Source organism: Anas acuta, chromosome 7 (genome assembly GCF_963932015.1).
Source record: "Anas acuta chromosome 7, bAnaAcu1.1, whole genome shotgun sequence".
NCBI lineage: Eukaryota > Metazoa > Chordata > Aves > Anseriformes > Anatidae > Anas > Anas acuta.
In genome coordinates, this window is record NC_088985.1 from 32,343,878 (window position 1) to 32,363,313 (window position 19,436).

Genomic DNA, 19,436 nt, shown 5'->3' on the forward strand with positions numbered 1-19,436 from the left:
TATAGCTTGTCTAGTTACCATGACAATTCATATGGTGAATTTATCTTATGTTATCATTGTACTACCGATTAATGCGTACAGAGGATAGAATTAGACCTTACCCAGGTTTGTGTTTGGTAGGTTATTGAAATAGGAGTATCAGAGAAATGGGATTTTAGAGAACTTAACTGTAGGATGTTAGCTATACCATCATTATTAAAGATTTTGAAGGAGACAAACACCTCACTGTTTGAGAGGGGCAGGCTGAGGCTGTAAGCCTGCTACTCCTAACCCTCTGCACCACGTCCCCCAGCAGCCAGAGGAGGTACGTAAGGAAAAGGAACAGGACGAGCCTCCCTCTTCCTAGCATCCTCCCTGCTCAGGACAGCTGAGCCTCATGTGAGCTTTTCTTCTTGCTTCTACCCGTGGCTGCTGCTGGTGTTGACATTTGCCTAGGCAGACCTTCGGTCAGCCCCAGCACAACTGTTCTTTTGTTGTTGGCCCTGGTGGGTTTTTGCTATGTACTTAAAATCACAACCCACAGAGGCAAGGCTGAGTGATCCCTGCTGCGACAGCAGCTGTAAATGAACCTTTCATGTATCTGCTTTTTATAAGCATCCATGGAAGCTACCTTTCAGCACACTTCACATTGTGGAGTTGGTGCTGCTGTGAGCTTGGAGGGGGGTTTATTCTTACCTCTCCCCCTCTACTGGGGGTATTTGTGCCTGGATAACAGAAGAATTAAGTAATTCAGCTTTAAAAATTCACAGTGATCCTTCAGAAGGACGGTGCAAGGTCTTTGCCACTCTGTTTTGGCAGCTTGCAGGTTGTATCCATACTGCCTTCCCAGAACAGCTTTAGCATGCTCCCCTGAAGCTGCAGGCCCCCAGGACGTGCTCCTGTTCCCCTACTCGCTATCTTGGCCTGACCTTTCACCGCAGTGAGTTGCTAGGGGAAGGCTCAAAAAAGGCAGAACTCACACAAACTGACTCGAAACCCTACTTCCTGCTTTTGTTTTGTGCCAAAAGCACAGCAGGAACTTTTCCTGCAAGAAAGCAGCCCTGTTGCTTTTCCTTACTTTGCTCCGTGCTGCTGTCTTCCTGTCAGGATCAAACAGAGTGGGAAAGCAGTGGTTTCCTCACACCCCGAGAACAAATCTAATCCTTCTGCAATAGGATAGCAGCGACCTATTTATTGCACTCTAAGGACATTTCATGATTACAGATTTCATAGGTTATACTTGTAAAATTCTCTCTGAAAGTGATTACTGCATTAATCAGTGTATTTATCCTCGTCACACAGAGCCTTAAGAGTGCCTAAACAACAGCTTCGGTCATCTCGGGGCCTTCTCTCTTATGACCCCCTACTATCAAAACCACAGGGGCTCCTACCACAGTTGTGGAGCTTTCTTCGATGTTGTTCCTGCAGGAGGAGGTCCAAAGTTCAGTTTTGAGGCAAACAAAATAAAAGCATCTGTACTGGGCCAGGCCAAAGTTCTTTTCAGCCAAATGCTAAATAGCCCAGTAGCCACCAAAAGCAGATACGAGAAGAGAAGAGCAGGCAAATGAGCTCAACTTGGTGCCCACCAGGATGCCCAGGTACTTTTATTGCAAAGGCAAAATGGCTTCCATGTTGTTTTCCCATTCCTTCCTAAATTTGTCTAACACTTTACTTACTTTATAGACAACCACAGAGAATTGAGCTGAAATTTCCATGAGTTTATCTGTGGTTGCCCTTGAATTCAGCTCCTAGTGTTAATGGTCAGCTCACAGCCCAACAGTGAAGCTGGACTGCCCCTCTGCTGAATGTTTCTTAAACAACTACACATCACCAGTGTCATATTGCTGTCAGGGTGTCTTACTAAATACAGTAAAACATAAAAATAAGTTTTCTGTGAAGGGCCAGCTTGATTTTCCCCAAAGAACTACTGATGTTAATGCCTTTATCAGCTGTGTTCCTGGAAAGCAGCAACAAAAGCAAGGGAAAAATAAAATCTTGTATTCAGTAGTCATTCTTTTTATTAAGAAATCAGTCACATGAGGAAGTGTACAAAACAGAGTTTGTGAGGAACCCTGTTCTACAACAGCTCTTTATAGCGCAAGTATCGTTTATGGCATGAAGTTATATATACATGTACATATAACTTAATAGGTTATATATAACTTATATAACCTGGGGGCTGGGGCTTGCAAAATCTGCCTGTTTATAGGCCACAGCACTGTACACCAAATGTGGCGTGTATGCCACCATAAAGTCATGATTTAATCAGGCATGTGTGCCAACTGAATCTGTTGAGACACTCAGAATTCACTTTAATCAGAGCCCTTATTTATGTATTAAGGCCAGTCTCTAAATTCCTCTGTTGTAGAATAACACCGTTTCTTCTGTAGATGACATAATTTCTGGTTCCAGGTCTGCTCGCTTTATCTGAAACGTACAGAAAAAGACAATCAACACCACCATATCCTGGTAGCCACCTGTTAAGTCCTCATCACTGCATTGAACTTTCCACAAGTTGAAGTTATTTATTCAGTGATGAGAGTGTAAGAGATTGGAGGGTTTCTTGGTTTGGAGTTCATAGGACTTTTTTCGTCTTCTCTAACATTTTCAAACATAAGGGAAGAAATGTGTTGTATTTAAAGTTAAGAGGTACTCTGAAGATCTAAACAGAGCATTACTGTTGTTGTCTCTGTTCACTGTATTTGGGTGACTCACCCAGGAGAGCTTCTATTGACAGCTGAGCAATTGGCAAGCTCAAAAGGGGAAAAAAACAGACAAATTTGCAGTACGTAATTTCTCAACAGTCTCATTTATATCCAGGTTACCCTTGTTGCCATAAGAAATTAAGATGTCTGAAGTTTTAGGCTAGTAAGAGAAACCACTGAAAATTCTACAAGCCCTATCTATGATTTTCTGCGAATATTCAGCAGCCACCCCCCTACCCCAGTTTAGATGCACTGACCATTTCAATCCTATTGGTTTTTGTTAGCTGGCCTTAAGACCACTGGCCACAGGTACAAAATGAGTATTTAATATAACAACAATCCTAAATCAATTTTTTTTTCAAAGGACTTACCTCACCACACTGTGGGAACATACTGAGTGATGCTGGTAGCATCCCTGCTAGTACTGACGTAATGAGAAGCACTCTCACTGAAGCCAAAGCACGGGAAGTTTTTGCAAAGTTTGATCTGTCCAAGACATTGAAAAGTATGTCAGTTTGGGTTTGAAAAATAATCTGACAGTGAGACAAAGAGTATTCATTAGCCGTCAAAACTGCAAAAAAAAAAAAATAGCCTAGGCTTACGAATCCTAAAGATGTTTCCTTATTTCCTGTGTTTTTACTCCTAACTTCATGTTCTTTCCCCTTACTTTGAATTTAACTGCAGCATTTTGCAGATCCAAAATGAGAATATAAGATTAACAAAATAACCAGCAAGTTCAAAACGACAAAAGAAGAGAAGGTACATTAGTGTTTTGAAATGTCTCAGTCCCTGGACTAAGATTTTTCATGTACTACCCTCTTCCCTTTCAGATTCAGTTCCCCTTGGCAATCCCACCTTTCACTGTGTGAAAATTTATTACTCAATACATTTTTAAAAATGTATCTTATGTCTTCATTTATGTCTACTGATAACAGCAGACCCTTAAGCCAACAAATGCAATAGGAAATTGATTTAGGCAATGCCAAGTTACCTCTATAATTTATATAACAGACACTTCCTTCCAAAAGCTCAGGGCAGGCTAAAAAATCTCCGATACAGCATATAATGAATTCTTCTGATGATACGAAGTTTTTAAATGTTGTAAAACCAATAAAATGTTTTTATACTATAAGGAAGGTTATTTGGAAGTTGGGGTCCAGTTTTAAGTGAAGAAATTAGAAGAAATGCTCACAGCTATAGACAACCTCCTGCAAACCATCAAAACAGATGCTGACACAACCAGGTTCTCTGCGTTATCTAAAGGAATCACACTACCTACAGAAACCTCGCAGACAATCATCTCTCCAAGGCAATTAATAATCACAAAACCAAGAAAAAAGTGGCAAGCAGCAACAGCCAGACCAAATATCAGAATAGCCACTGACCAGGCACCCACAGCTGCTTTGTGGTCCCCTCTTACCTTTCCACAAAGTGCATAAGGACAGCTGGCAGGAAGAATGCTGTCCCAAACAAGACTCCTCTTGACAATGCTGTTTCTTTAACGGCCTCGAGGGAGGGACAAGAAAAAAAGTCATTAAAGCAGTGCACCATACAGCCTCAAATACTCCCCATTTCTGTGAGCACTTGTCTGCCTAATACTCTGGAGTTTCAAGCAACAGAGAAGTGAAGAATAAGATCATTTGTTGGAGGATTTACTTCTTCAGTGAAAACTAAACTCCTACACGTGGCAAGTACTCCATATGTGACTAAGGAGTTCCTTAAAAAGGGAGGTGGTACTAGCAGTGCCAGATCAAGTGTTCCTACCACAACAATCTGGGGACTTGCTTTTTTAAAGTTGTGCTGAACTGTTTCCAACTGGACATACCTTCTGGGCATCACACCTTCAGGGCATCCTGTGTAAATTTTAAAGTTCTCTGTCCAGCTGTTCACAGATCTTTATGCTCATCTAGCTATTTCCTCCCCTCTAGACAGCAACACAGAACACGGGGTCACTGACAGCACGTAACATATGACTCCTTGCTGTAGTTCCTGTGGGTGTTGCTCTACAGCGGATGTTGATGAGCAGGGCAGGGAGCAAATGCAGAGCAGCCTGGTCAGCTACCGGTCAAGGATAAAATGCACCAGCACGCTGTAGCCCAGGACATTACTTTTTGGTAGGGTAACGATATTCCTGCTAGAGGAGATGCATGTGCTATTTACAACAGAGGGCTTTTCTCTGATGTGTACCATCAGAAGAAGAAACTCTAGGAGCCTCACCTCCTTCTGAGGTGAAAGGAAAGCAGAGAAGCCTGTACTAGTGTTCTTGTGGGTTATCTGCAGCACTTGGTGTATTGGCTTGGGGAAGTTGCCAGCCCTTAGAGACACAAAACAGGTGTCAGACCTGGTCCAGAGACTAGTCCAAACCCACCCAAAGATTCAGCACCTGATGTGAGATTCCTCAATTCAGTACAGCAAACAGCACCTGCTCTGAGCATAATGTTTAGCTCAAAGCAGGGAATGAAAGGCAAGTTGAGAGAGGCCTCCCCCCCTTGCCTACCTTCTCACCAGCCTTTTTTGACACTCCTAAAACCTTGCCATTCCTGTCCATCACTTCAATTCCATTCTCAAATTCTGGGCTTCTCACTGCTACCACAGTAAAGGCACTCGTCAAGCCTGCAGAATTAAAGAAGATTTTGCTTTAAAAGATCCAGTGAGACTACCCTGATAACAACATTCATAATTATGCACATTTTACATTTCCAGTTCAACAGTTCATAAATTAATAGCCTGGCAGCTTAAAGAAGGGACTGCCCCATAAAAATCTACCTGGAATCTTAATTCTCATTTTACGAACTTAAAGATTTTAAGGCACCACTCCCCAAAGGTGCTTTATCATTATGGACACTCCGAGCTTTCAATCACTGCCAGCCAGCACAAGCCATGAGTACTTTGTTCTGAAGAGAAAAGGGAGGGGGTTGTGTTGTGACTAGGTTTTGTACTGGTCACTGCAAAATCCAGCACAGGAAAGACACTGAAGGAAACAGGTCTGGGGGAAAGGCTGCATTCCCGTCTTGGTCCTCACATCATCTGTATAATGTACAGTTTCCTTTTACTCACCAAAAAGAGGAACAGGTAGAAGTTTCTTGACAACTAGTTGTGTTAACGGGCTCTTCAATGTGTATCGGTTCATGAAGATAAACGGAAGAGCCTAAGATATCGGGAGGAAGCAAGCACCATATATTAAATTAAGCACCTTCTATGTGCAATATTTCAGTATCTGCAAGAGCCTAGGAAGATAAACCTGAAACTTAGTACTTAGATACCATCTATAAAAGTTAACAAATTACTTAACATTTCAACAAAACAGACATGCTCTCTAGTTACTAAAGGTTTTTGTAATCACTCTTGTATATAAGCACATAAAATATTATGGAAAAAAAACAAATGTTATTATGTAGAGGGAAGTAGCAGTATGGATACAAAGACAGAAAAAGGAGAACAATTACTGACTAATATTCCTCAGACATCCATCCAACTGCCTTGTGACGTCCCTATCCCCAGCCAGGACACTTGGCATACTTGTGTACTCCTACCTCTGCATTTTCAGGACAATTTCATATTCCCATAATATGCTTGAGGGAAGTTTAATTCCTCTACCAGTACAGCACTGACCTAGCTCCTCAGCTGCTTAGTGCTCCTGGCAGGCCAATTAACCCACATCCAGAGCAGTACTGTCATTGCCATGCTGCTTCTGCAGCCTGAGCTGTCTATATCCAGCATGGATTCTGGCAGATTCCACCAGCTGTTCGGAGCCGGACAGTGATCTGCCACAGCACTACATCCAGTAGCAACTGTAGCAACCCAGTGAGTTACTGTGTGTTTGTAAACTCTGTTCCTTTCCTCCCGCCACCCAGTTACTAAGTTTGCAGAAAAATACAGAAAAGGACATAAGAGGAAACAACAGAGGAAGCTGAGCAAGGTATTTGCTGATGGATATTCAGAAGAAATTCCTTACTCTGAGGGTGGTGAGGCACTGAACAGGCTGCCTCAAGAAGCTGTGGATGCCCCATCCCTGGAGGTGCCCAAGGCCAGGCTGGATGGGGCTTTGGGCAGCCTGGGCTGGTGGGAGGTGTCCCTGCCATGGCAGGGGTTGGAACTGGGTGGGCTTTGAAGTTCCTTCCAACCCAAACCATTCTGGGATTCTCCGATCAAGAAAACTCTTGTTTTCAATAGTTCTATGGGAAGACATCAGAGTCGAGCATTACAGCACAGTCCTGAAGGATACATGGCAGTGTGATTCTCTCAGGGCCTACCCCTCCTCAGGAGAACTTATCAGGAAAACAAGCAGTGAGCAGATACATACACCTATCAACGCTGCATAGGAGACGGCTCCCACGCCGAAGAGGAGTTGTTTTTGTTGAAGTGAATTATCCTAAGGACAGAAGAAACCTTACTACATAAGGATACTTGTAAAACACTTGTAAGTCATGTTCAAAGTGGTCTTGTACAATTAAGATGATGCTGAAAATAAAAATCAACACATACCTCATCCTTTGTGGTGCCATTTGCATTCAACACGGTGAATGCTGTGGTGTATGTGTGAAATGCAAACTGCAGGAAAAAGAAATTATAAGCAAAAACAAATTTGGGATTGAGACAAGAATATTTGTAAAAGTAGAAAGAACGAACAATTACCTGACACAAGAAAATTTGTTTGGCCTGCACCTGAAGCGATGAAGCGATAACCTAAGAGGAAAACCCCACAATAAAATTAATTTGATTAATTAATGAATCTAGGAGGTTTTGGTGAGCAGTGGTTAACTAGAAGATGAAAAGAACCGCTGTGTTACTATCTGCAGCAGTGTCAGGTAGGCTCCAGTAAGGGTTTCACTCAGCACCAGAAGCCATCTGCCTTGACTCTAGGCTAACACGTTTTCTTGACACAGATGTGACACATTCACTTCATCTATCCAATATAAAGCACAAAAGCACAGTGATCAAAACACCACGTGAGGTTATTCAAACAAGATGCTTTCCTACCCGAAATAAAAAATCTATTTGTGCCTGTGAAGCTTAAATAAAATAAAATAACTCATTTAGTAGACATGTAATTAAGGAAGTGAACAAGTAAGAATCTGATAGTTTTCACCAGTATAAACACTTGATCTAAGTGAGCTTAGCTTTAAGATTTCAGCAGTTAATTCCCATTAGTAGTTACTTCCAGTAACTTCAGTTATAAATGACAGCCTATCTTGAGGCCTGACCTCAAGGTATGTAAATCTCCAGGTATGAAGCACTCAAAGGACAGTGGCAATCAAGATAGGACAGCTCTCAAATAAGAAACAGGGAAGACTGTTCAAAGCCTCAGAGGAGGGGCGGTCATTCTGTCAATACAAGTAGACCAGCTACCTCTATTATTAATGCCAGTGCTGAATCTAGCCACATCTGTGATGGAGTATTAAGCAAAATACTCCTTATTCAGAATGCTGACCTTCATGCATAAACAATCTGTTTGCATACTGCTGAAGGAAGGCAACTAACAGGTTTGAACTTCCAATGAGATTCCTTAAAGGCTCAATTTCTAGAAGGCTGCTCAGCACTTCCCATAGAACTGACATCTTTTAGAAAGCTTGTGCTGAAAATACAACTGAGAAGCCTAGAATTGTCCATTCTCTTCCTCCATCCCCTGGCTTTGGAAAAATAAAAACCACGTGGTACACTGGTATTTCCCCCAGTTACTCACCAGTGGAAGAGTTAGTGGCAGGAAGGCTGAAGAGAAAGAAAAATTTTATTTCAGTAACAATAACTGCTGTGAGTCTAGATTGAAGGTTTCGAGCAGAAAGTTTTCCTAACTCCCCCCCTTCTAGTATCAGCTGTATATAAAACACTAGTCCACAAAAAAAAACATCTTTGCCAGACTTCTATTCCAACCTTTGTCTCTCATTCCTCATTCAAGAAGCCAAAATATCTGGCTTATAGCCAAAAGGACCTCTCAGGAACTACACTCAAAAAAGCTACATGGAAACTGGATGACTCTATGCAGAAAGAGTTATTGGCAACAAAGGCTGCCACGTCCGTGAGTGGCATACAAGGATATGAGTAAATGGCCTACCTATGCTTATAATTGATTAAATTTGGTATTGATTGTGCTGCCTCAGCTCCCTAACCATCACCCCAAGCAGACTCTACCTGCCACTACAGCAAGTAAATTCATAGAGTAACCACTTTCACCAAGTGAAAACTTAGCATTCTTTAGACTGTTTTACATGTGAAACAATTTGTGAACTAATTCTACAGAGCCAAAAAACAGAGACTGCTGAAACTACTTTGAACTAGCTGAGCAAATGAAGTGTGGGAAAAAATTTCTCTTCAAGAGGACTGCAGGAATAAAAAAAAACTTTAACAAACAAGAGAGTGCAACTAACAGGAGTAACTGCCTACTTGTTTTCCATATGTAGAAGAGTATCACTGTCATATCAAGGAGGCGATTTACTATATGTCACTCTCCTTTGATGCTTCAGTCAATGGTTGTCTTAAGGGAACTTACCTGGAGGTCTAAAGAAACCAGGAATTATCTTGCCTGTATCAGGATGTATACTAGACTTAAAAGAAAAAAAAAAGGGGGGGGGGGGGGGGGGGGGAAACATGGTTAGACTACCTGTGCCATACTTAAATAAGGGGGGAAAAAAAAAAAGGGAAAAAAAAAAAAAGAAGCAGATTTCTAAATCTTTTGAAAACTTACCAGGCTTAGCAGGAAGGCTTGTTTTGTCTTAAAAAAAATAAAAATAAAAAATAGGTTAGCAATCAAGTTTCAAAAGAACCTAAATAAAATCTTGTTTCTAATTTATTCTATCATACATCTCAGTAAGCATGTTTCATATTTCCTACCTGTATCATCCTAGATGTGTACAGACAGACTTAGAGCAATAATTCCTGGAGTGATCTGAGAGTGTTTTTCAAACTTAGCAATATGATACTCAACCTTGCATTCCTCAGGATGATAATACTGACATTTGATAGCAGTCATCCAAAGAAATTCCTACCAGAGTCATAGGTAGAAAAATCTCTGTCGTGAAGAGTTTTGCTTGTGTTACCCCTCGTAACTGAATCTCAGTATTCTGTCTGCTAGATCTTACACTAATATCAACTAATTCAGGCATAAAAAAAAATAATAAATGTATAAGCCATGCTCCAAAATACCTGCTCATTCTGTATGGGCACACTTAGAGTCTTTTCACTGCTTTCAATCAGTACCCTGGTTCTTCTTATTTCATCCTGTATTTAAGGAAAGATAAAAACAAACAAACAAACAAAAAAAAAAAAAAAAAAACAGAAAAAAAAATTCAGATGCCAATGGCCCAAAGTGTGATGTATCGGTTATCAGATGCTAATTGCACACCTGTAAGGTCAAACTAATGCACCCATCCCTCACCAGAGCAATGAAAGCAAGAACGCAGCAGCACACAAAACCAATTTATGATCAGAGGAACTTGTATATACATTTAAGCATACGAAAAACCTCAGTGAAATTAAGAGTATATTTAAAAGTTGGCTATGCCTGCTGGCAAATTCAAAGACTTGAATGGTTTACACCAAAGGGATCACAAACACAACGAAGCACCAGAGCAGCCTGCAGCTCCTTCCCCACACCACAGCCCCTGCAGCAGGAATTGAAGGGTGCCCCCAGGACAAGACCAGCACCCCCAGCTCTGCCCTTCAGTGCCCTTCTCCTTGGAGGCTCCCTGGCTCGTAGCTGGGTTAATTCACGCGTGGGAGCTGAATTAAGACCCTGAACAGGACGGCTGAGATGTCGGTGCCCAGCAGCGCCTGGGTTTCACCCCTACACGCGGCCAAGCCCCCCAAACGGGCGGCTCCCCCCTCACCCGCACAGCCGAGCCGGCCACCCACCGAGGAGGCGAAGAGCAGCAGCGGGTCCAGGACGTCAGCCCAGAGCAGAAACCTCTGGAAAAAAGACTGAAAAAACAGGGCTCAGGGCCACGTTCTCGCAGCCCCCCCCCCCCCCCGCCTTCCCCTCGGCGCCTCACCGGGCCCTGCTCCCGCCACAGCCGCAGGTTGGTGTCCATGGCGCCGCCGCACCGGAAAGCGCCGCCGGGGCCGGTCCGGCTGAGGCACGATCCGGGTGGGAGCCGGAAAGAAAGGGAACAAACATAAAACGAGGGTAAAAAAATAAATAACGTTTTTAAAATGGTGTGTCCCAGCCCCCCCCCGGTGGTTCTACGTGCACAAACGGTATCAGACGCGCGCACACATTGCTCTCTGTGCTACCCAGCCCCACAGAGAACCTCACCTGCAGCAGGTCCAGGTTTGTTGAAAATGTGGAAACCTTTCGGCAGCTTTGTTGAAAACCTCACGGCTGTGTGTGGATTGATACCAAACTGCACTAAAATGCTGGTGCCGAAAGGTATCTGCCGGTACTGAAACCTAACGTGCTGCCTTTCCTCCTGCAGCACCAGGCACAATTTTCATCCCATCATGTCTATTAGAAAGGTGATTTAGGAAGCAGCCATCTCTGCCAGCCTTGTTCCCTTATGCTGAACTTTCCCCCGACTACCTATTTTACGAAAGATACAAACCCATTCAGCATCCTTTCAGCTGATCCAGCAGCGCTGTCACTTTCCTCCCACCACCCAGGACTGGCTGTGCCCTGCTCCCCCTGCTCACAGAGGCAGCAGCTGCTTGTTGTGAGCAGAGGTACAAAAACTTTCAATGCAATACAACTCATCCAACTTCTACAGAACAGGGAAATGAGAATCTTTGAGGGAAAAGTGGAAGGAAAGGAATGCAACACATCTGCTGCCAGTCAATCTTAAGATTTATTGATGATGCCACAGCTGGAGATATGATACATAGTTTTCAAGCAGCACAATAATTGACATTTAAGTTTTCCCAGAGGCAGATTCACGCAGATAAACATGGCTTTAAATGAAGCAAGACTGTCATTAAGCTCCAGTAAATGCAGTATTAGGGTTTGAGTTTTTAACCATATCCCAATCCCAATTAAAGTTATTGGTGCTTGTTAGCGCTCCTGTGTAGCTGCGCTGTATCTTTGACCATAGGCAGGATTGAAATGGCACATAATTACATTCAAGTTATAGTGCATTTGTACAAACAAACTTTAATTTTTGCATATTACATTCATCTCTTCCCCTGAAAAATACCATTAAAAATAACTTCTGCATGAAAACTCTGTTTTCTGTATTGTCCACGTGTGTTTTCAAACTTCCGCTACAGAAATGCCTTTTTTTCCACAAGAAAAGGTAACTGGGCAGCTTTCTGGTCCAAAGCTAGTTAAGGAAAGAGGAGAAGCAGAGATCCCTCAGAGAGGGATCAGGGGTGGAAGTCACCACAATCACAAGCACACTGTGGAACGCAACTGTATTTCTTCTACCTGTCACATTCAGCAACACTGCTGGTTACAGAAATTTGTAAAACTTAAATTGCAAAGGGGGGAAAAAATCTTTAGTTTTTACCCTTCTTTTTAAAACAAGACAACGGAGTCTGTAAATATTTCAGTGTTTATTTTTTTTCTTAACATGAGAAAATGAGAACTTATTTTTTCTACAATCACAGCTGCTTTCTTCATTACCCTATGCTGAAGACATTGAGTTTTGTCTGCATATTTGAGTGTTTATTTATGAACCTTTTCAAAATACTCTTTAGAACCTTCTGGGCTGGGCTTGATCTGTCAAGAAAAAGAAAAAAGTAGTTATTATATGCTATGACTGAGATACAAAAAATATGGACTTGACATTTTATCCAAGAGAAGGCATGCATAGCTTATAAAAACACTAGGGTTATTTCTGTTTCTGCACTTCATTTAAAGTTCCTACTTGTAAATTAAGTACATAACACATTTTTCCTGATAAATATCAAGCAGAGCACTAAGGAAACAAAAAATCCAAAGACAAAGACAACCTGTAGAAACTACAAGTCAAGAGTTTTAAATACAAACTGTTTTCTAGAAGAAAGTCAGGTTCTTTCTTCACAGAAATCACACATTTAGTATCATACAAACAGACTGAATTGGTCCAACCAATAAAAGGTTTAGAAAGCAGAGTCAGATTCAGCCAAGCACCTCACGTTAGAGTGGCTCTCAGCCCTTCGGACATGCAAAACCATGCCAGTGTCTATTTTTAGAACAGTGATATTTAGCAGACGCTTACTGTAGGGGAATCTGGAGTCCAGTTTGCTGGGCAAACCTCTCCATGCGTCTCCACGTACTGGAATGCTTTCACCAAGCGAAGGGTCTCTTCCACACTACGGCCGACGGGGAGATCGTTGACACTTAGATGCTTGATGACCCCATTTGGATCAATGATGAAGAGACCTCTGTAATGGAGCAACAATTTGGGGAATGCAAACCATATTCCAAGACCAAACACACATGAAACTGATGAACCATTTCAGCAAGGTCGTTATTCTTAGCTGCACACCTTAGAGCGAGGAGCAGCAACATCCCATTTGATATACTGTTTGTTAGTGCAGTGATCAAAAGCTAAGAGCCAGTGAACTGCTCTGGTATTCTGAAATTATGGAGCGTGCACAAAGACTATTAAATCAAGACAGTGAGATATATAACAAAGCTAGAACTTCTAATCCCATCTGTATTTCAAAGGTGATAGCTGGCATCCCTCCCATGTCTTTTTGATATGAAAAGCCAAACGTACTGAAAGAAGAGTTCCTTATGCATTAAACTACCAGGTTAATTTCTGTTATATATAAGCCATTGTGGAAACCAAAGTCCCAATCTCACCCTACTAATTAATTTAATTTGTTAACAAACAAATGTCTGAAGTTCCTTCCTAGCAAAGAAGCTGCTGTGTTTAGGAGGAGGAAAAACAAAAAAAAAAACAAAAAAAAAAACCACCAAAAACCACCACAGCATAGATTAGGCAACCTATAATTTGTTCTTTACTGTTAATCAGCACTGAATCAGAATTTTAAGCAGCCTTATGTAGACTTTTGCCACTTTTTCCTTGGAAGGAAACCAAATTAAATACTTCCCCCCACACCCCTCCATGGCATAGAAAAGCCTTTCTCTGTCGAGTAGAGTTCTCCGAATGCAGAGTACAAGCTTACTTTGGGAACAACAGGCAGCATAAACCTTTTAATCCAAAGTGATCAGGAATCAGAGGTCTCTAGTAGACCCCTACTCAATCCCATATATATAAGGGACCACTGTTTTTAGTATTTCCGTGGTGGAAAAAGAAACATCAGTTTTTCAATTCTGCGTAACTGTAGTGGCCTCTAGTTTTAGGAGCTTCTCGCACACGTTAAGGCAGTCTCTTACCCCTTCAGATGGGAGAGGGAAAAAAAGGGGGGGGAGGGAGAGATCCAGCAGAAGGTCCACAGGAGTAAGTGGGCATGGATTTTGATCCCTGTACAGTTTCCCTTGGAGGAAGAGACAGCGTAGCTCACTTTGTTTTAAAGTGGGTTGTGTCTTAACAGAGTTATCAGCAATCATGCATTACCTCAGTGCTATGCCAGGTCCCTCTAGCAACACACCATAATCACGGGAGATTTGTTTTGTGAGGTCTGACAGAACTGGAATATTCATTTTGCCCAAACCGCCACTCTAGAAAAAAAGAGTAAGATTAGCAAGATTCCATTTTGCTAGCAAATGCTTTTTAGGGCCCTCCTTCTTGAGGCTGGATTCAGTGTTCCTGAAGGCATGCTACCAACAAACACCATTTTGTCCATGAAAGGATCTGCACGGGGAGTGGCTTTAGCTTTTCTGTTGATTTCTTTCTTTAAAAAGCACTCATTTGTTTTTTTTTGGAACATGAAAGCCTGCTTAGCATTTTAGAATTGCATATTTTGGTGGTAAGAGGTACCTGTGAAAACAGTGAAATTTTCAGATTTCCCTTGTATCCCATGTGGAAGCTTGAATACAAGAAATTCTGTTGCATATCTAAGTATTAAAAGTCAAACAAGATGAACATGGTGGGGAACAAAAAGAAACCTTTATACTACAAACAGACAAAACACAAAGCTTCAATCAGCCATGCTCTGTATGTCAGTTAGGCTGCTCTCTGTATACAGTGCAGGTACTTTCTCCCCAAAACCAATTTAAATACTATTTGGAGAGTCAACCAAGATTGCTCTGAGTTTTGCAACACACTGAAACAGCAAGAGATAAGCTCTCTATCCTTGAAACAGGACTGGCATTTGTTAGCTTTTCTATTCCTGGCATCACCAGTGAATCATTGTGCAATCTCAGTCACATAGACCCTGATCTTGCAAACGCTTGCCTGCAACAAGGCTCTCACACAGAGCTTTAAAGGCAGATGCTGGAGAAACCAAGGCCTTAAGTCCTCTGGGTGTCAGTTTCCCATCTGCACCGTTATGGAATTCTTTCCACCCTGCAGAATGCTTCGCTCTGTGTGCATGACTGGCACATGCTTAACAACTTTCACATAAAGCAATGAAGGCAGTCCATAATCACATTTTAGAGCTTCAGTAAAGCACGCAGAAGATTAAATACTCTTGATTGGTTCAGCTAAACCACATTAAATTGAGCAAACTCTCCTCCCTCCCACATTACCAAGGAAAAGCCATGCATCCGGAGGCAGCCCAGTCCAGTCATGCTGAGCACCCCTATGGGCTGCTGTCCCCATGACCACATAGGCAGGAACTGATCACAGGGGAGTTGCAGCACCCTCCTGTGTCAGATCTGACTGTCTACAACTAACCAAGCTAGCGAGATGCTTTGTGATGGCAAAAGTATGCATTTTCACACACGTGAAAGAGGCTCCCTTCCTTCTCTATCACTTCTTTTTCCTGAAGAAAAGACCTCCAGTTGAACTTCAGAACCCTCAAATGAGGGTTAAATCTTACAAAAGCTCCATTAAGCTGCTTGTTCTTCTGCTTCCATTCTGAAGTTACCACTGTCAGGTATCGGTTAACAGTAACTAAACCAGCTGCTATTCATTTTCTGTGACATTACACACAAGCCATCAGCTGCAACAAGCAGCTAAGGACTGTGACATATACACATAACATTTGTCTTTCAAGATACATGTATAAGATACGATGTAACCTACAGCACTACTAAGAGAAAAAAACAAAGATTAAAAAAAAAAAAAACAAAACACAAAAACAACTAAAAATGATTAAGGAAGAGATTGACAAAACAAAGATAGAGGTCAGAATTGAGTTACATCAAATGCAGAAGTTACTTAACATATCACCATAGGCAGTATATTTATTGAAGTCAATATTTGCATAATTGTTTACTCAACTCTTCTTCTCGGGAGCTCTTATGAAAAGAAAACAATCCACCAAAGAAAGCCCCAAACAGCTGCCCAATTCATACCTTTCGTGGCGTATTTATCCAGGCCAGATGGCAAAAATGGGAGTCCACAGAAACTGCCACCACTTCACAGTTCACATCACGGAATTCATTTGCTTTATTGCTGAAAGCCACAATTTCTGTAGGGCATACAAAAGTGCTGGATGGGAACAGAAAGAGAGCTATAATGATTCGGCAACCTTTTGCTGGCTTTTAAGTAAAGGCCCTTGTGCATCTGTTTATAGGCACTAATGCAGCAGCACATTTTATTTAGCTCGGAAACTTTGACCATGCTTTCTGCTTAGCTCCATTGAGACTCAAGAAACTGCAGGGGACACCCAGCTGGTGTTTTCCACCACCATTTTTCAACTAGCAGCTCTCGGCAGAGATATTTACGTTTGGAAGAGGAAGCACTGCAGGTTAACCCTCCCCACGTGCCCACATGCAGCAGAAGGGCCGGGATGCTCTGTCAGGACGATTCACCCCTTCAGGACAGGATTTGGCACCAGCAAGGCCCTGACTACCCCTGAAGCACTCCCTGCAGCTCGAAGATGCTCTCCAGCCACCAGCTCTGTTGTTTTAGCAGCTGATGCCCGTTTGCCCCCACGCTTTATCAATCACATGAAAAACCAGACAGATTTGCTTTGCAAAACCAGCCTGGGCATAGCAGAAACAAACACCACAGACAGCACAGACCCGCAGCGCTCCTGATGACCTTCAGCAACGCTCCTTCAGCCCCAAGCGCCCGGGGAGCACCCAGAGGCTCATTTTACCCCCCCGGGGCACTCACAAATCCAGCGGGTAGAAGAAAAGAACCAGGTATTTCCCCTTGAAATCATCCAGGCTCAGCTCCTTGAACTCCCCGTGGACCACGGCTGTGCCTTTGAAAAACGGGGCGTGCTGCGTGACCGCTGGGGCCAGCCGGGAGGCGCCTGAGGGGACAGAAAACCATGGGGGGGCTGCTCACAGCCGGGACACCGAGCCCGGTGGGGGGGGGGTCCCGCGGGGTGTGCTCTGCGCTTACCCAGGCTGAGCTGGCGGCGGGCGAGGAGCTGGGGCCGGCCCTGCAGCCTCCTCCCGGCGGCGGGCACCTGTGAGGGGACAGGCAGGGGGTGAGGGGGAGGCGGCGGGGAGCGGGTAGCGGGGGGGAGCCGGGCGGCCGCGCACTCACCGCGCTCCGCAGGAGCCTCCCCAAGGCAGCGGCCATCTTGTGCGGGAGGGAGCGGGGAAGGAGGGACCGGGGAAGGAGGGAGGCGGGCGGTGCCAGCCCCCAGGCAGGAGGAGGTGTCCCCATGGAGGCTGAACGGCCCCCGGGGGGGTGTTTGAGGGTGGGCAGAGCGCAGGGAAGGGTGAGGAGGGGAGGGCGCGGTGCCCGCGCTCGCCGCCGGGGTGTGAGGGGCTGAGGTGGGGCTGGCCCCGCCACCCGGCTCTGTGGTGCAAAGTGGAGCGTGGGTCGAGCTAAAACACTTCAACAATAAAGTTTTCTGGCGGCTCTTTGATGAACTCGTGGTCGGATTGTAGTTGTTTGGTCAAAAATCCCGTCACTAGTCCAGCGCAGGAGTGGTGGGTGTGTTGTGGGAGGGAGCGCGCCTGTTGCAGGCAGACCTCTCTGCTTCACCGGCGGTGGGAGCTTCGGCCAGCCTGCTGTGTAACACTCATATTTATAAATGTCCACAGCCTTTTATGAAGGGAAGATCCCACCTTGTGAGGTAGGGAGAGGTCTGGCTCCACCAGCAGTTACAGCAGCTGGGGGCAAGGCCAAAGGCAACCAAGGCGATGCCAATGAGCGCCTGGAAACTCAGCGGATGCTGCCTCTGTGGCTCCGAACACGTTAGCAAACTTATTCCTGGTACCCATCCAGCTGGTGTGGTCCAGTCACCTCCATAAACCAACTCTCCAAGCATTCAGAAGTGGCAGGTTGAGCACAAGTTGCTTGTTAGGACTGGATGTTAGCCACTATTATCTCCCTGATGTGCCTAGGAACTGTGTGGGACAGTGTTAGTCGGTGCCATCCAAAAGCACACCAGGCACATTTCTGTACATTTACTGTTATAGACACACCAGTTTTAGTTCCTCGTGACTTTCTGTGGCACTTTGGAATTTATTAATACAGATGATGCCAAAAATGGGTGGAAATGTGGCTCTGGTAATCACAAAAACTGCCCAGCAGAGTATAATGTTACCTACTCATATGGCACAGAGATGTTGGGCAGCTGTCAGCTTGCGATGAAGATGGAGGTGCCCAAAAGGAGACGAATAAGATGAAGGTGTTCTGCACAAGGGTGTAAAGGATGAACTGTTCCTTCCTATAGCTATGGTGAGAAAAGGGGGAAGGAAAATGTGGACAATTAGGGATGTGGATATCTCAGTACAACGTCCACCAGCATGATAGTCTAACTGCTTCCTGCATCCAGTAATTTCCTTGAATTCAAGCATACATCACTACTGCTTTTGATGTTGCAGCTGTTCTCTTCAGGCCTAACAAAGTCTTGAGAGTGTATTTGAGAATGTGTGCAGAGGTATGAACAAGTGGTCACTAAAACAGCATATTCTGAGTTAAGGAACCTCACACATTCCTTTCTTCTCATTAGCGTTTCACTAAGGGAAACCTGAATGTGTTTGAGCTCAGCTTTGGCTCCTGTTGATGAACTAGGGCTGCTTGAAAGTACCAGCCGGACAGGGACTCCGCTGGGAAGGTGGCTGCACAAGGGGAGCCAGCTGGCTGAGCTACTCAGCTTATTTGCATGTCTGTTACCTAAAAGTTTGGGGCATTCTTGCTTTAAAAGCCCTCAAAGCCGGAAAGTGGAAGTGAGTAAATTATTTCCATGTCAGAAAATACATCAGATGCGCTGCGGGTGAGCCGTGCTGTAGCCTGCAGCCCTGGGAGCCCCCAGGAAGAACAGCAGATGGAGAGGGCAAGAGCAGTTGTCTGCACACTACAGCCTGGGGAGATTTTAGTGCCACTGCTGAGACACCGTGAGGGCTGCCAGCAGAAAAATGAGCAATGGAGCTGAGCAAGGGTCACCTGCAGGGCAACGACCGGCAAAGACTGGCCAAGAAACCTCAGCCAGTACCTGGGCTGACTCCTCGAGCAGCCGTGCAGATTGGCACGTCTGTGTTCACGTCTGCTGGAATGGCACATCCTTCTGCATCAACAGACCAGCTCGCCCAGCAGCAGCTCCCCTGAGGCTGGGCAGCAAATTGAGTTAGGGATACGGTCAGGCCATAGCAGTTCCTTTCCCTCAGCTGTGGGAGCTGTATTGTAGCAGCAAAAAAAAAAAAAAAAAAAGCTATTGCTAGGATTTCCTGAGGATGGTTGTCTCACCCGCAGATGATTATTCACAATTTCTCAGTTGATATTTTTTAAAACGGTGTCCTTCCCCTCTCCCTGGAAAGTTATATTTGTTTAAAACTCTTTGTTTAAACACTTGGCTTGCAGGTGGGGAAATATTGCTCATGCTTTGTTATGAAGGCAGCATAATTCAGTTTCCCAGACTTCT

The 19,436-nt window shown here is 44.0% G+C and overlaps 2 protein-coding genes across 2 annotated transcripts; both read right to left on the reverse strand.

Annotated features, from left to right (window-relative positions):
* Window positions 1–1,972: 1,972 nt before the first annotated feature.
* SFXN4 (sideroflexin 4) lies at window positions 1,973–10,783 on the reverse strand. Its single transcript, XM_068688959.1, has 14 exons — window positions 10,670–10,783; window positions 10,533–10,598; window positions 9,825–9,899; window positions 9,367–9,393; window positions 9,172–9,226; window positions 8,368–8,393; window positions 7,320–7,370; window positions 7,170–7,235; window positions 6,988–7,056; window positions 5,742–5,832; window positions 5,182–5,297; window positions 4,105–4,190; window positions 3,056–3,170; window positions 1,973–2,406 (listed from the first exon to the last, which is right to left on the reverse strand). The coding sequence occupies exons 1-14, from the start codon at window positions 10,706–10,708 to the stop codon at window positions 2,329–2,331; spliced, it is 960 nt and encodes a 319-aa protein (XP_068545060.1). The 5' UTR covers window positions 10,709–10,783; the 3' UTR covers window positions 1,973–2,328.
* Window positions 10,784–12,142: 1,359 nt separating this feature from the next.
* On the reverse strand, window positions 12,143–17,201 carry PRDX3 (peroxiredoxin 3). The gene is made up of 7 exons (XM_068688988.1): window positions 17,108–17,201; window positions 16,961–17,027; window positions 16,727–16,868; window positions 15,961–16,096; window positions 14,117–14,220; window positions 12,809–12,974; window positions 12,143–12,327 (listed from the first exon to the last, which is right to left on the reverse strand). The coding sequence occupies exons 1-7, from the start codon at window positions 17,141–17,143 to the stop codon at window positions 12,274–12,276; spliced, it is 705 nt and encodes a 234-aa protein (XP_068545089.1). The 5' UTR covers window positions 17,144–17,201; the 3' UTR covers window positions 12,143–12,273.
* Window positions 17,202–19,436: the final 2,235 nt, after the last annotated feature.

Excerpts from the sequence above, each read along its gene's own strand:
- SFXN4 (XM_068688959.1), bottom strand. The coding sequence starts at position 10,708 with ATGGACACCAACCTGCGGCTGTGGCGGGAGCAGGGCCCG. Across the intron at positions 7,057-7,169 it reads ATGGCACCACAAAGGATGAG|GATAATTCACTTCAACAAAA; the intron begins GTATGTGTTGAT and ends TTCTGTCCTTAG. Across the intron at positions 3,171-4,104 it reads CTTATGCACTTTGTGGAAAG|ATCAAACTTTGCAAAAACTT; the intron begins GTAAGAGGGGAC and ends TGTCTTGGACAG.
- PRDX3 (XM_068688988.1), bottom strand. The coding sequence starts at position 17,143 with ATGGCCGCTGCCTTGGGGAGGCTCCTGCGGAGCGCG. Across the intron at positions 16,869-16,960 it reads CCGCCGCCAGCTCAGCCTGG|GCGCCTCCCGGCTGGCCCCA; the intron begins GTAAGCGCAGAG and ends CTGTCCCCTCAG. Across the intron at positions 14,221-15,960 it reads GGATAAATACGCCACGAAAG|AGTGGCGGTTTGGGCAAAAT; the intron begins GTATGAATTGGG and ends CTTTTTTTCTAG.